The following is a 15,598-nucleotide window of genomic DNA, read 5'->3' on the forward strand; positions in this document are numbered from 1 at the left end:
TTGCTCGGTGAGCAGTGTTTTGTGTTTGAATATTTTATTTATTTTTGTTTGCTTAATAAAAACGGCGCAAGCCTTTTTGAACTGCAGTACTGCCCTGGTGTCAGTATTTTTGTTCCTGCTTCTGCCTGACGTCAGACCACTCAGCCATTCCTGTCACACTTAGTTTTCCAATTTTACAATCAAAACTGCATTTTCTTTTTGTCCTTTTTTTAAAATTCCAATTTTATGTATTTTTTATTATTGTTTTTAATTGTTCTATTTTTACAAACTATCTTTTTATCTTAATCTATCTAATCTATCAATTAAAACCACATTCTTGTCTCTTATTTCTGTTTTATTACATTTTGTACCAGACTGTTTTTAATTGAATTGCTTAATTGTTATTTTTTTGTGAAGTGGTTTGAGATCCTTGTGATGGAAGATGCTATAGAAATGTGAATTGCATTGTATTATATTGTATACAGTGCATAATGAATGAGTGTATTGACCCACCAACAAACCTGAAGGTTGCATTATACCAGTCTGTCTCATACAACTTCCTAACCTATGTCCTGGGGGATACTCATAAAATAAAATAAACTACTAATACAAATGTGCAGAACACTACTTCTACGAGCAGAATCTCTCACTTACACTGTGATTCCAAATCCTGCGATAATAAAAAGCTGCACAGTGTCAATAAAGAAACATCACAAATGTTCCCATTGATAGCACATCACAGCACCCTGTCTCCGGGTGACTGATTCGGTTAAAGTTCGACTCAGAGTGGTTGCAGCGTGGCCCTTAAAAATGGAAAAACCAAAGCACCAGTAATTTAATAGATATAACTTGAGGACACATCAAGTGCAACCATTTTCTAGTATAAAAAACCTTGACTATGTCTCAGATTTTATCCATTGTCATCTCTTCTCGCCTCCTGTTTTCCTTGTTTATTTAAATAATGATGATTCAAAACATCAAATGAAGACACAAATAGTAAAATAATTATACAATACAACTCATGTTATTTGTCTTTTTAAAGGAGTCTCATTATTAATAAATAAAAAAATGGTCAAGGTCACAGATCAGCGAAGGTTTAGATCAGACTCATAAAGAGTAAACAGAAGGCACCCGAGAGGTCTCAAGGAGCTTGTAGCTAAGGAATGCACCACACTGAGATTGCAGTAGTGTCAGAGCTATCCATAAGCCATGCATTCCAGTGGTGCATAAATCGTTCTACCAGCACGTGTCAGGATAAGCATCTACACACTGCAGTAATAATACTTTTGGGACAACTAACAGATGTTTCCACTCCGGGGGTGGTGCCTGCAACACCGGAGGCTAATGAGTAGACTATAAGTTAGATGTATTTATTTATAGAGGTGCATTTACACTTGTATTCTGTATTTAGCCATACTAAAAGAAACATAGTCAGTTCAATGTCAAACATGTCTTTGATCTTTTGAGTGGAGAAGAAGACATGAAGGAAAGAGATCACTAGAGTAAACCTTTAGGGCTGTGCTTTGTTTCACATACTGTACTCTTATTTATTTTGTAATGTAGTGTGGCCAATTATATTACACATTTAGTTTTTACCTCCTGTATTCGTTCTCCATAGCAACTCCCCATAACAGCTCAGGTGAACTGAAGGACAGTAGCACCAGGTCCCAAGAACAAGTTAACTGTTTCTTCACATCAAGGAGCTTGCTGGGCACATGGCCAGTAGCTACTGAAATGAGTGTAGACCTTTTCCATCTGAAAGAACCCTGTGTGCTGATCGTGACACAACAAAATAAAAAAAATGAAAAAAATGTATTTAACAACAAAGACTCCATGTAAAGCCACAAAAGAAGGCATAATAATTAAACGGAGACAACCATATATGTATTTCTGCTTGGAGCCTGGCTTTGATGTTATTGTTTATAAAATCCACCAACAGGAATTTAGGCTGTGTTGATTAGCAGCACATTCGCTTTTCAGTTTAAAACCACACATATCAATAAATTACTTGTTGCCGAGTTATTTTTGCCTGTACTGACAAGCTACATCAGTGACTAACAGCTGCCTCACAGCCAAAGTGTCTGTATTGTAATACCCTGCTGCTTTATCAACTGAAAAAAACACTGAAACGCAGGACAATCTTCCAGATTCCTAACCAAGAAGCAATGAAAGTGCAAATGCACCTTAAATGTGATTGATCCAGCAAGATCTTGGTGACAATATCTAATTTCTAGAGATACCTTTTTTCACACTGAAGACAGGACAGGGGGGTAACCTGATGTCTACAAACGTGTTTCATTGAGTCAATTGACATTTTCTAGCAACACAGTGCCTAAATCTTGCAGTATTATAGGACACTGGTTGTAACCAGGAGTGACTGTCCATTATGAGGCCACCAACTACACAGCATGCAGAGCAGGCATTTTACTTGGAAATCTTCAACACGACAACAGATCAGATCCTTTGTTTCTGATATCTGGTGTTATGGCTGCAAGACTTAAGTATCGAAACTGATTATTTTATTATAGATCAGTGCTTTTGGTTCACCAGTTAGTCTTTGAAGTAAAAGCATAAAATAAGCACATTTCATATATCCAGCTGACAAATGTACGTTGAATTATGGATTGTTCAAACGGTATCTAGAGATGAATGATGAACTGAATTCTCTTTGTTGTCCTGTAATATGTGATTTATTATCTCTATGCATTGTGTATTACTGCATCGGTCTGTGTTCAGCGGGGATGTATGTATGATTTTGATAGTGGCTGGCATACACATTTAGGTTATGGATACAGTAGTGGTGCTGATCGCAGATTTTCTCTACATAGTTAAGGAAGTGCAAGCCGAGTCATATGATCTGAAGCTCCCTTGTTCGAATCCTGGCTGTGTTGTTTCTAGTCTTATCTGGGATCCCACAGGAAGAGCTACTTTGTGCTACCATGGATTGGGGAGGAAAATTGTCTGGGGTTTGTTCACCTCATAACTCTCGGCTTATTGGTCAGGTGCCCCACGAGTTCAGAGTTCGATGGGTGAAAAGATGTATTTAGTTTGACAGCACAAGCAGAGGCCATTGTTGATCTTCGTTCCTCCTGGTAGGAAAGTGTGTTGCAGTGGTGGGATGGCATTCAAGTCCGGCATTTCAAAATTGGGTAGAGAATATGTCAAATACTTGTCAGCAGTCTATAAAGTTGTATAGCACAACTTGTAGCAAAGAATGAAAATGAGAAAGCAAGCCATATTTGCTGTGTTTATTTAATCACAGTAGTTCTTTCTCCTCAACAAACATTTTCACTACACTGTAAAACTCATTATAAAAAGCAGGAGAGAAATAAGCCACTCTCAAGAAATCGAGACAGGATCTCTTATGCGTCAATTGGCTTGTTCAGCACCTTGGACAGCAGCCGTTCAGAACATTGCTTGAGCAGTTTCAGCACCACTCGCTGGATGTCCGTGTGGAATACACCCAAGTGTATAGGATATTGGTCTGACTACAACTTTAGTCTTTCTAGCTGCAAGGACCTCTCCATTAAACCGAAGGGGAAAAAAAACTGGGAAACCAATGCCCCAGCATGGTGTTAGGAGAGATGAGTCTATCAGAGAAGGCAATGAAATAAGTATCTGGCTACTCTGACGGTAATTAATACCCCATGGTAGCTCTCTTGAAGAGCATTCTCAACCGTATTGCCCTGGCTAAATTCCATTACAGGCCTGATTTCTTGCATTGCTAAATTGCCTAGCCTAATTTGCACAAACAATTCTTAATTTCCCTTGAAATATTCCATCTCAGAGAATCTACAGTACCCTGCTTCAATATATTCAAATAAATTATACAGGAAACCAAGCTCAATTAAATAACTGTTCACTTAAATGCTCATTACACCAGCTATGCCCATATGTTTTGTTTTCAGCTTGATAACACAAAACTAAATCTCAAAGGTGTAGATTTTGTGGTATGCAGCAGCTGCTTTTTCCAGTCCTTATTGTTTAAAGGCTGAATAAGGGGTGGAAAAGGGCTTCATTCCTAATATTCATCTGCGCATCTGCATCTGCGTGCACTGGGAGAAGGCGTCTCTTAGAGAATGGCCTAGTGTCAGGGAGACCTGCTAAGAAACCCCTTCTAAGCAATCCCAACGACGAATCATCCAGAAACTGTGCATATTTGGGGATGCTTTTCTGCAAAAGGCACAGGATCCCTACAGGGTTTACCCAAGGGGACTGCTATGCACAGGATCCTTACACATTTTAACCAAGGGGACTGCTATGAACAGCTCAGAACCATTTTCCCAACAGTGATTTCTACTTCCAAGATTACAGAGCCCTTTGCCATCAAGCCAAACAAGCGAAGAAATGGTTAGAAGACGACAGCATCACGCCACTTCAATTTCAACCTGGAAATTCACCAGATCTTAATCCTATTGAGAATGTTTGGGGTCTGATAGGAAAGGAAATTGGGGAAAAGTCAACCAATCAACCGAAATGACTGGAATCAAGTGTAAAGGCCGCATGGAAGAATCAAAAGGATAACAACCCTTCAGTGCCTCATTGAGTCCATGCCTGAGAGGATTACAGAAGTCTTAAAACACAATGGAATGCACTGCAAAGTACTACTAATATAACTTCCGGTCGACTTTTGTGATATCATGTTAAATAAAAGTTCAAAATTATGATCATATACTTTAATAAAAAAATAAAAAGAAAAAAAGGAGATGTCTCAATCCTAAAATTCTAGGATGATGCAAAACTTTTAGCCACACCTGTAGTTTAGACGAAAACAATAACGAGATGATCGTTGTCCAGATAGAAATTAATTTGAAGAAGAGGGACTCCTGTAGCGATGTTATTTATTTATTTATTTTTTCCTAGCTACGACTTAGCTGTTTTGATGAATGTAACTCAGCATTTTTAAAATATAACTTATTTGGTAATCTTCTGTAAGGTTGTGGTTTTATTTATTTATAGTTATATCAAATCTCCTAAGCCTTGTATGAATTAATAGTGAACAGAGACAATAACAACAGTGGATTTAGAATAATCGATATTATCCATTGGTTTTAATATCACAACAACAAACAATTATTGCAACATGTATTTTTAGACAAAATATATTAATCATCTAGTTTTAACAGTTTCAAAATAATATATCAATATTACCAGAGACTGTGGAAAAACCTGGAGATGCAAGTCAGTTCTGAGAATTCACTGGTTTTGTCCAGACACTTTAGTTTATATAGGCATACTTTAATAGACTGTTTTCTAGGCCTTATATAGAATTACGGTACTCACTCCTGTGCTATGCATTATAAAAACACAGTTAAGTCTAGTTTTATTTCCTAATATTTATAAAATGACTAAGCTATGCCACGTCTACAATTCCATAACTCACTGCCTTTTACACATACTCTGACCTCTTATTATTATCTCTGTTTATATCTCTTAAGGTTTGCACAGCTGGATTACAACATACTTAGCTTGGTGCTTGCCGTGCAGTGAAGTTTATTTTAAAACTTCATTTCAGCAATCTTAACAGGATAAAAAGTGTTGATTCTTAGGAGGGTCGATTCCAGCTTACAGAGTTTTTAAAAATGTTTTAGAGAGCATATTTTTCTGTAGAAACAAGCTTTATTATTTAATAAAAGTAGGATGTAACTGGACTAGAGGCAATCCCACAAATAAAAATGAACTTCTAATGAATAACAGCAGTGCTGTTTACATGCCATTATGAGAGGTCCATTTAATTGCAGGGTTTGAGTTGACACAACATTTTTGAGTTTGGTGAATTTAAATCTCTGTATCTATGGTTGAATAGTAATCACCCTTCAGTGTCGGTTTGTTTCAGTACATGAACAATGGAATGATTTAGCCCTTTAAGCCTTTAATTAATGGCTCTGGTGAGGTCACCAGGAATGCCTGTAAACAGATAACCATCTTTTTTAATTCTTTCAATGGTAAAGTTTATTTTTTCTTTCTTTGGAATGCTTTGCTGTACAGTAGCATTTCTGGCTTTCAGATAACTTGTAAACCATTTGTCTTTTGGAATCACAGCAGACTTTGCAATAAGCATTCTGGTTAAAGGATTTTAACTTTATTGAAGTCTAATTTTTATATTCAAATATATTTGAAATTGTTTTTCTCTCACAACATGTATGTTATAGGAGGGAACTATGGAACTAGGCTACGTATGGTCTGGAGAATCTGACTACTAAAATAAATGTGCTCTGTGCTTGTAGCCAAAATCCATCTGAACTCTCTTTATAAAATGGGTATTAAATACTCTATCCTGATTGATCAAAATAGGTCACATGGGGGTTTTGATATTACACTATCACGATGAGTCAGCACTTTTTTTCAAAAAGCGGCAAATAACTGGTAGATATCCACACGCCATAGAATTTTGAAGAAAAAAAAGTAGCCATATACAAATTTATCGCAATAAACATCACTGACCTGATTTATGTACAATTTGGCCTTTTGAGTAATCAAACTAGAAGAGATTTTCGACAAGTATGAATCAGACATCAATTCAAGTGTTGAAATAAAAAACCTAAAAGTAAGTGGATATCTTGAACCTGCTGACATCGAAAAAGGAAAAGAAGAAAAGAATACTCTAAAGGAACACTGCCTGGGAACTGGGTATCCTATTTAACTGGTTAAAACAAAAATTGTTACACACTGATTTTGAAGTATTTCCTCTGTCTGACCTAAATAATCTGCTACAGGAATTTTATGCCAGTGTCTGTAGTTTAGAGAGATGGGGTATTCAGTGCCAAGCTAAGTGAACCTACAAGCCAGTCTAAACCGCTTTTTAAATAGACCAGCGGCCAGCCATACTAGACCGCAAAGTCCATTTGATAAGTGACACAGTATTCCAGAGTAGAAACAATGTATTTATCTCCCTAAGTTTTTATTTACATTCTAGACATACAAGGGAGCCTATGGAAATAAATTATTTGTCCACTATGATGCCAAAAATAAGAAAACTTGCATGTCACAGTCTAATGCTCTTGCATGTCACAGTCTAACCTGGCTTAGGTCGGCAGGGCAATCCACGGTTAACTGCGCACCAGCGACTGCTGTGGCTGATAGAGCACCTGTGGCTCTGCAGTGGAGCCATTCAGATCTGTGTTGTCCTCCGGCACTATAGGTCTGGTGCCTTTGCTGTGGATCCACAGTGCGAAAAATTACGGCTTGGCAGGAACACGTTTCGGAGGACGCGTGTTTCAGCCTCCGTTCCCCGAGTTGCCGGGGGGTTGTAGCGGTGAAGCGGGATAATAATAATTGGGCATTCCAAATTAGGGAGAAAACCAGAGTAAAAAAACATGGTCGACGACTAAATTTAAAAAAGAAAAAAATTATAAAATAAATTTAACATTTTTTTGTTCTATTTAGTTAGTTAACCCATTTTATAAGCGTGTGACAGGATAGCGCTGTGGGCCCAGGTGTTACTGGCAGGGAAAGAGACTAGGACACAGAGAAGCTGCAGTTTAAGCGCTGATGCACGAGTTTAATTTACAAATAAACAAAATAAAAAGTTTACACAAAAATAACCCAAACCAAACAGAAACAAAAGGGCACAAGAACCAAAATAAACAGTTAAACAAAAACACTAACATCAGGCTAGGCATTCACCTTCACTGATCACTATACATATATACCAAATAGAGCCCTGTGCTCTCCATTGATAGGATGTGGCTGCTCCCAATTAGCACCAATTGTTTAATTAGGAGCAGCCACATTCTCACATGTTTTTGGCAGGGACAGGAATTAACCCCATCCCTGCCAACCACCACAAAACACTATTTACAAGCGCAACGAGGCACTTCAGGGTGTGATGTTCTCTAATATCACCACTTCCCAGGTGTGTTTTAAGTCATAAGGTGAAGCACCAACCAAGTAGTGATATGAGAGTACAACACACACCCTGTTGTGCCTTATTGCTTACATATTTTGTTGATTGTTGAGATTGTTGTTACTGTATATATTTGTAAATAGCGTGTGTGTGTGTGTGTGTGTATGTGTGTGTGTGTGGAGTGTCACAAGGACATGTTTAGTTAATAATAATACAGTGTTTGTTACACTGAACTCAAGAGACTTGTGTGGTTATTCTGTCACTTACTGCTCCCTCTCACAACTGTAAATCAGTGTTATGAGTTATACCACTATAGAAACACTAATAAACAAATCACCTGAACATTTGTTGACTTCTTTTTTTACATCAGAATTGTTTTAAATTATTATAAGAAAGTAAATAAAAAGGGAAATCAGACTACATGATTACCCATTCACACAACAAGATAAAACAACTAGATTTTCTGTTGCTGTTAATTAGTGTCACTAGAATACAGCACCAAGGAAAAGCAGTTACAGCTGAGGAGACTGTGTTAAGAATGAAGATATACAACTAATGCATTGAATATATTTAACCTGGTAAAAAATGCTTGCTTGATTAGTTCACTTGCTGAATTACCTTTTTTTTAGGTCGTCCACTTGAAAAAACAACCGGAGTATAAATGTATCAAGGAAACACCAGTGTCATTTTTAAAGCTTTCAATACAGTCCATTAAGGATTAATATTAGCTTAAGACAGGGGTTCTCAAACTTTTTCAGTCTGGAAACCCCTTTTTCTGAGGGTGAACAACTTGCGACCCCAAATTTCGCATGTAAGTAAAATTTAAATATACACAGCTATATTTTTAAACAAATGCATCATTTCAAGACATTTAAATCACACACTTTAAACGGCGCATTGGCAGTCAAAGACTAATTTAGTAAACTACACATTTTTAGTTTCAAAAAAGCAAAACACATTAAAATGCACACTATATCCTCCCTTTTCAGTGTGATGGGTGCACCTGCTTTTCAGATGAGGCTGGTAATACACGTTTCACAGATCATCTTCAACATTGAGACGGTTACGGTATTTGCTTTTGATTGCAACCAGATTCGAAAATGCTGACTCACAAAGGTATGTCGATGCAAAAGTCACAGGCACTTTCATGGCTTTGCATACTAGTTCTGAGTATCCCATGCGTAGAGATGACCAAAAATCACAAATTAATTGTTTTGGAAAAGTGAGCTAGGGTATTATCGCATGATAAATCCACAAGCTTGTCCTGTACTGCTGGGGGAAAGACTACATTTTTAACAGCATATTTTTCAAATGCTATTTGTTGTTGTAACTTCAGGAAAATAATGCTGCAGCTGGTTTTTCTGTCATGAATTCTGCCATCCTGTACATGTGAACATACAACTACTCACATAAAAAAAAAGAAATTACCCAAGGGAGAAAAACTTTAAAAAAACCCACCATATTAAATATTTTGACAGTCCAGTGTCCATATTTATTTTTCGCCTCTGTATAAAACTGTAGCCATCTTTAATGTCTTGACCATTATAAAATAAAGCTTAATGACCAAGTTATACATTTCCAGCTGTTTTGAGTTGTTCTTGATTAATTCATTTTCAGTTTGTATTTTTCACATTTAATACTCTTCTACATCTCACGCACTGTCTATTTGCCACAGTCACATGCTAAACTTGCTGTCTAAGGCCAGTCACATGCTAAACAGAATCGTGTCTCTACCTTGTGTCTTCCCTATTATATGGCTGCAAGAAACCAATCTTATTTAATTAAGGAAGTTCTAATTAAATCAGTAATTTAAAAATATTAAATTGCTCTAAACAGGAGTCAGATGTTAATGCTGCCATGACTGAAATCATTCAGAAACGACTCCTCAGTAACATCCAACAGCACTAACACAGTTGTCTAGTCTAGCCCCACCCTGATCATCGTAACCTTTTACATACATGCAATCAACTGGTACAGTGTTTCTGCAAAGTCAAAACAAACAATTGAACTAGCAAGCTCTGGATTAAATTTCTCCCTCTCTCCATATAATAGTGCTTTTATCAGGTGAGCCACAAGGCACCACCGTTTGATTTATTCTAACCACCCAGCTGCTTATCCCGCGATTTCCACGTGGAACGCAAGTAAGTCCAAATTTGTCACTCCCATGAGAATAGAGTGCAGGGGGTTATATGTGCATCTGCAAAGTTTAACGTCTTTTCGACGTGCTCCAGTAAATAAATGAGCAGACTATATGCAGTCCCTAAGAAATGTGCTTGACAGACCAGCCCATCCATAGATAGGACAGCTGGGTGTAAAAAATGGACACCAGCTAGCTGCAGAGAATGAGATGAGGGTATTTATTTCTTTGTTGATGTTACAAGGGGTTGTAAGGAACTGATTTATTCTGCTGATGAAGTACACTTCACAGATAATAATGCATATAACAGCTATACAAACCAGTACCCAAAACAGTGCAAGATAGAAACCAAGTTTACCACATCAAGCACCCTGTATGACGTGATTGAAAATTTGCGACGCAAGTTTTCGGATATAGATGTACTAGATAAAGACGTCAGCATTGATGAGAGTTTGAAGGGCATCTGCTTTGAAATCTATAGCACAAAAAATAATTTTTAAAAAGTGATATGCTGCTGCCATTGGAAAAAAAATAAGTATGTTATTTTGTTATTTCTATTGTTATAGGAGGCTGTGTGGTCCAGTGGTTAAAGAAAAGGGCTTGTAAGCAGGAGGTGGTAACCCAATGAGATTGTAACGGTTTACAGAATTGTAAATGAAATGTAATGTTAATAAATGTAGAGAGTTGTACACCAGCCACAAATCCAAAATGGAAGGACCAAACTAGAACAAACCTGCTACAAGAAAGACAACCAGGCTGGGGAGGAAATGAAAAATATCTAACAGAATGCTTTGGAGGCTGTGTGGTCCAGTGGTTAAAGAAAAGGGCTTGTAACCAGGAGGTCCCCGGTTCAAATCCCACCTCAGCCACTGACTCATCGTGTGACCCTGAGCAAGTCACTTAACCTCCTTGTGCTCCGTCTTTAGGGTGAGATGTAATTGTAAGTGACTCTGCAGCTGATGCATAGTTCACACACCCTAGTCTCTGTAAGTCGCTTTGGATAAAGGCGTCTGCTAAATAAACACATAATAATATAATGCTACAATTGCAAACAAATTGTTATTTTGTTATTAAAGTTCTGAATTAATATATTTCCGTTTCTCATAACAATAAAAAAGTGTGTATTTTTAAAAATTGTTTTGAAAACTGTCCAAATTGCTATTTGAGGGCTAAGAATGAAAAATCAGCAAAAAATAAATAAATAAATAAATTACATGGATATTGACAAAATAAAATGGGCAGCTGGGTGGTTAAGAAAAAATTCTGAGTTATCTGTTCTGTTCTAACATAAAAAACAAACACATTATTGACCCCCTGATTTCCCCTGACTAGTCCTACAGAAAGAAAACCGAATTGCACTGTGGTCCTTCGTCACAGTGTTTTAGGTACTGTCCTTTATTTTTATTTCTTCGAATCACTGTGGTTTACTTACTTGTGAGGCGTTCCAAAGCATGGAATCCATGATTAAGGGCTATAATATCTAGGAAGGGTATGGTACCATCTTCAAACCTAAAAAGAAATTGGAGGCAAAGAAAATACATTACAGTCTACCCCACTTAAGCGTATATCGTTTAAGTGTATCCCACCTAAGTGTATTCAATTCCAAATTCCAAAACCATTATCCATGCTGCATCATTAAATCATTAAAGTGTAATATTGTGAGTGTATATTCCTGTTTTACTGTATAGTGGTGACACTTTGCATACAGTTAACTGAGCATGTGCATTGTGCACTGACCTAAGCAGGCACGGACACGGTGTCAGGGATGTGAATGCTTTCAGTACATTCCAGAACTAAAATGGCTGCAAAAAAGGAAAGTGAAACACTTTTCATTAAGAGACTGTAGGGGACTATGATGTGCTAAAATGAACACAGCATTTGTTAAAGGTATGTTGGTAATGATTTTTGTTTAATTTCCAAGTATGCTAAAATTAGATGTAGGTTTGTGAAGAGACTATGAATGAACATCGTTTTCAGAATTAATATGGTAGATTGTCTGTGCGGTACATACACCATTTAAGTACAAATTATTTCCATTTAATACTTGAAAGGGGGATTTTGTGAATGTGCATCACTGTGCATTGTTTACCATTTACTATACATTTGCATAAAATACATTATAAACTGATGGCTATGTGTTTTCTTATTCAAGTAAAATAATTCACACCTATTTAAACATGTGAACGGCTTTTTCCAATTTGCATAAAACTTCCTTCCCTTTACTGTTTTACTACCACCACACTCGATTAATATTAATGTCAAATTATTCAGTCTTTGCTGATCCATATTTGACCTGATTCGATGTTTGAATTGGCGCCAGTTTTGAAAATGAGTGTTCGCCTACAGTGTTAGTTACTGGCAGTGTCAAATAAAACAAAGACTCTTTGTAAAAGCAAGTTATGTGGAAATGTATTGTCCTTATCTCTTACGAATCCTGTTAATTAGAAAGTTAGGACATTCCACTAACTCACATTAGCTGGGTTTCCACACAGTTTAGAAAGTCGTCACTCTCTCTCTACAGTCATTAATTTTGTGACGTAGCAGCACGTACCACGCACATACCACACGTTATAGGAAGTGCGCTTTAAAACACTGTATGACTTCAAAAGGCAGGGTAAATTGCCTTTTCACACTAAAAAGCCGTATACAAATGGCCAAAAACTCATACATTATGCTTACGAGACTTAAGCAGTGAAAATCCCATTTGCGACATAACCTCGCACAACTTTCTACTATAACTAAAGGCCATACCAAGCAATCCTATTGGCAAACTTTTTTGACCAAATAGGAAAAAAATAAGCATACAGTCCGTGGGGCTTAGTGTTTTTTTTTATTTTTTTTTACGTGACACCATTTATTCAGTGTTTCAGATTATTGCCATTTGACTCATAAAAACTGCTTTATATAGTGAAGCTGTTTTATAAGCAAGGTTTACTACAAATAATAATAAAAAGAAAACCTTTGCAATAAATGCATGAATAAATAACAGAGCCCTTACACTTACTTTTTGTTATCTTTGTGATTGGTCATCGGAAATCTGATTGCTTTAGCCTAGACTTTACTGTCCCTTAGCAATAAGATACAATCCATGGTACACTAACTGTAGTTTCATGAATTTTCACCGTCCCTGTGGAATTTGAATTCCCGTATTTATTTGTAAACTTGTGTGTTATTCGGGGGGGGCATGAATGAGGGCTCCTCCCCTTACTTCCTTCCTACCAATAACATCTGCTAATCGCCTATTTAAACTCCAAGCCTTGAGTTTGCTCTGTCTTGCATTTTTTGTTTTCCACCATCCTTCCCTTCTCCCCCACTACGCTTTCCTCTTGTATTCGGCTACTCCACCTCTGCAACAGTCTCCCTCTTGGGGGTAAGTGAAGCTCACTTCCCAACCTTAGAAGCCCAGCCGCAACTGGCTTCGTCCTCCGTGAGGAAGGTTCTCTGCGAGTCAAGGGGGACCCCCGGCCATATTTGACCATCACCGTTATCGTCTCATTTCTCTCCTCTAGTATCGGTTGGTTACCATTATCAAGTCCTGGGATCTCTTCCTCTAGGCAGCCCTCGATCATGTCCAACTAATGTTGTTATGTATTATTATTATTATTATTATTATTATTATTATTATTATTATTATTATTATAATAACATCTTTGTAAGTGGGAAATGCGGGCGTGTAGGTAGCCTATTGTAGATATACTACCGATATTTAAAACATTTACTGTACTAAACATTTTGCAGGCTGTGTTTTAAGACAACCTAAAAACTTAATGGAAACCCGGTATAAGAAAGCTTTGGTCAGCTTTGGTGTTTTGTTTAACATATCTTCCTTGTGATGACATTTTAGTTGTTGTGCTTTCTGCTTTTTAGCGCCAATCTCATACTTACTAGGGGCTGCTCTGTCAGACATTTTTTATATCGGTTCTGATCTGCGTCACGATACAAGTGGCATGTGATTTGATTGTATTTCAAGTCATGTGATCAGGCTGTCGTTGCTCCTCCAATGGAATATAGTCAAACAGCTCTGTTCCGATCCATACAGTCACACACTGCTTATTTATTTTACATATTGTATTCTAAATTATATATATATATTGGGACCCATCCAAATCTGAGGCACTGGGCTACAGCCGCTAATGCCCCAGCGTTAATCCGGCCATTACTGTATTGATTGGTCAACAGTGGATACATTTACAAGAAATATAGAGGAAGCACGCTATGACTGTCACACTATTATTCCATCCCACAGTGGGAGGATAAAAAAAAAAAAAATTTAAAAAGCAGACGTAGCTGCTAATAGAGTATTGTTCATCCAAATGTTTTTGTGCATGAATGTTGGAGTCAGCAAATACATTGAAATGTACTTTTGCGGATTCCGCAAAAAACTATCAACCATCCACAAATTTGTATATTTCTATATTATTTCAACATACATTATATAAATATATCCCTACCTTGTTAAGCAATGATGAAAAAAAAGCTTTTAATTCCCATTTGAAAGGTGTTCTCACCGTCATCATCACATTGAAAATACTACCAGACCAGCCATTCATTTCTTACTGGAGGTAGATTGTTCCACCGACTGCTGATCTCCGATCAGTTCCACATGTCATTGTCAATAGTTTGTTTAATAAAATACAAATATACACAAGCCATTTTTTTTTATTGATATGATACGATTAGGCTTACATTTAGGTTAGTATCCCCTTGCACCCCCATCCTTCAGCAATGCATAGTTATTTTAAATAAAACAAATTGCATTTTCTACTGCTCCCACTCCTATGCTATTACTATCAAATTATGTTATTTTCTTTACTACTGTGTTAATGAATGCCTAATTCCTAACTGCAATTAAATGAGACATGGGCTAGATGATTCTCATAGATCTTTATATTAAAAATCTTTGTTTCAGATAGATTCCAATTATTAATAAATAGTGCTAATAGCGATTCGGAGTAAAACATTTTGTCAATCTACCCCGAATTTCATGCAGAGTTTATATTGTAAGTTTGGTTGTGCAGAGAATCCATTACTCATACTTGGAAACCAAAAGTCTACTAAAAAACAAACAAAAAAAAACAAACACATTTTGTCAACACATATTTTGGCAGTGCAGGACAATTAAAAACAACGGCACAAAAAACACCTCCTTGAAAAGGATTACCAGTAAATTACTTTGGATTAAATAAAACACTGCTGCACAAGAAAAAAAACAAAAAAAACAACACACACACATACAAAGACACATATGGCTGTCCTTGTTAGACAAAGATAAGATCACCCAAAACACAAAAAGTCAGAAATCCAACACAAGAACACCTTTAAATAAATAATACACTAGTAGATATATTTTATTTGCACGGTCGAGCACACACACACAAACTGAAGGACTAGCCTTGAAAAAGGCCAGGTTCCAGGTTACCCAAAATCAACAACAAAAAAAAAAACCTTAAAAAAAAAAAAAAGAATATTTTAACGAGCAATAGCAAAATGAATCGTGTATTACTTATACTTGGAAAAAAATGACCATACTTATTATGAATACTCATTTATGCTCAGACTCGGGTACATCCCTAATGGTCAGTATAACAGGGACAGGAGCCCTGTACATGAAAAGGGGGCAGGGCAAAGCCCGGCCA

At 36.9% G+C, this 15,598-nt stretch overlaps 1 protein-coding gene across 1 annotated transcript in view; it reads right to left on the minus strand.

Annotated features, from left to right (window-relative positions):
* mocos (molybdenum cofactor sulfurase) overlaps window positions 1–15,598 on the minus strand; it is a 155,824-nt gene that overhangs the window by 73,986 nt on the left and 66,240 nt on the right. Inside the window, exon 5 of the mRNA XM_033999581.3 lies at window positions 11,395–11,471. Within this exon, the coding sequence (XP_033855472.3) occupies window positions 11,395–11,471 (77 nt within the window). The remainder of the gene's footprint in view (window positions 1–11,394; window positions 11,472–15,598) is intronic.

Source organism: Acipenser ruthenus, chromosome 4 (genome assembly GCF_902713425.1).
Source record: "Acipenser ruthenus chromosome 4, fAciRut3.2 maternal haplotype, whole genome shotgun sequence".
Classification (NCBI taxonomy): domain Eukaryota; kingdom Metazoa; phylum Chordata; class Actinopteri; order Acipenseriformes; family Acipenseridae; genus Acipenser; species Acipenser ruthenus.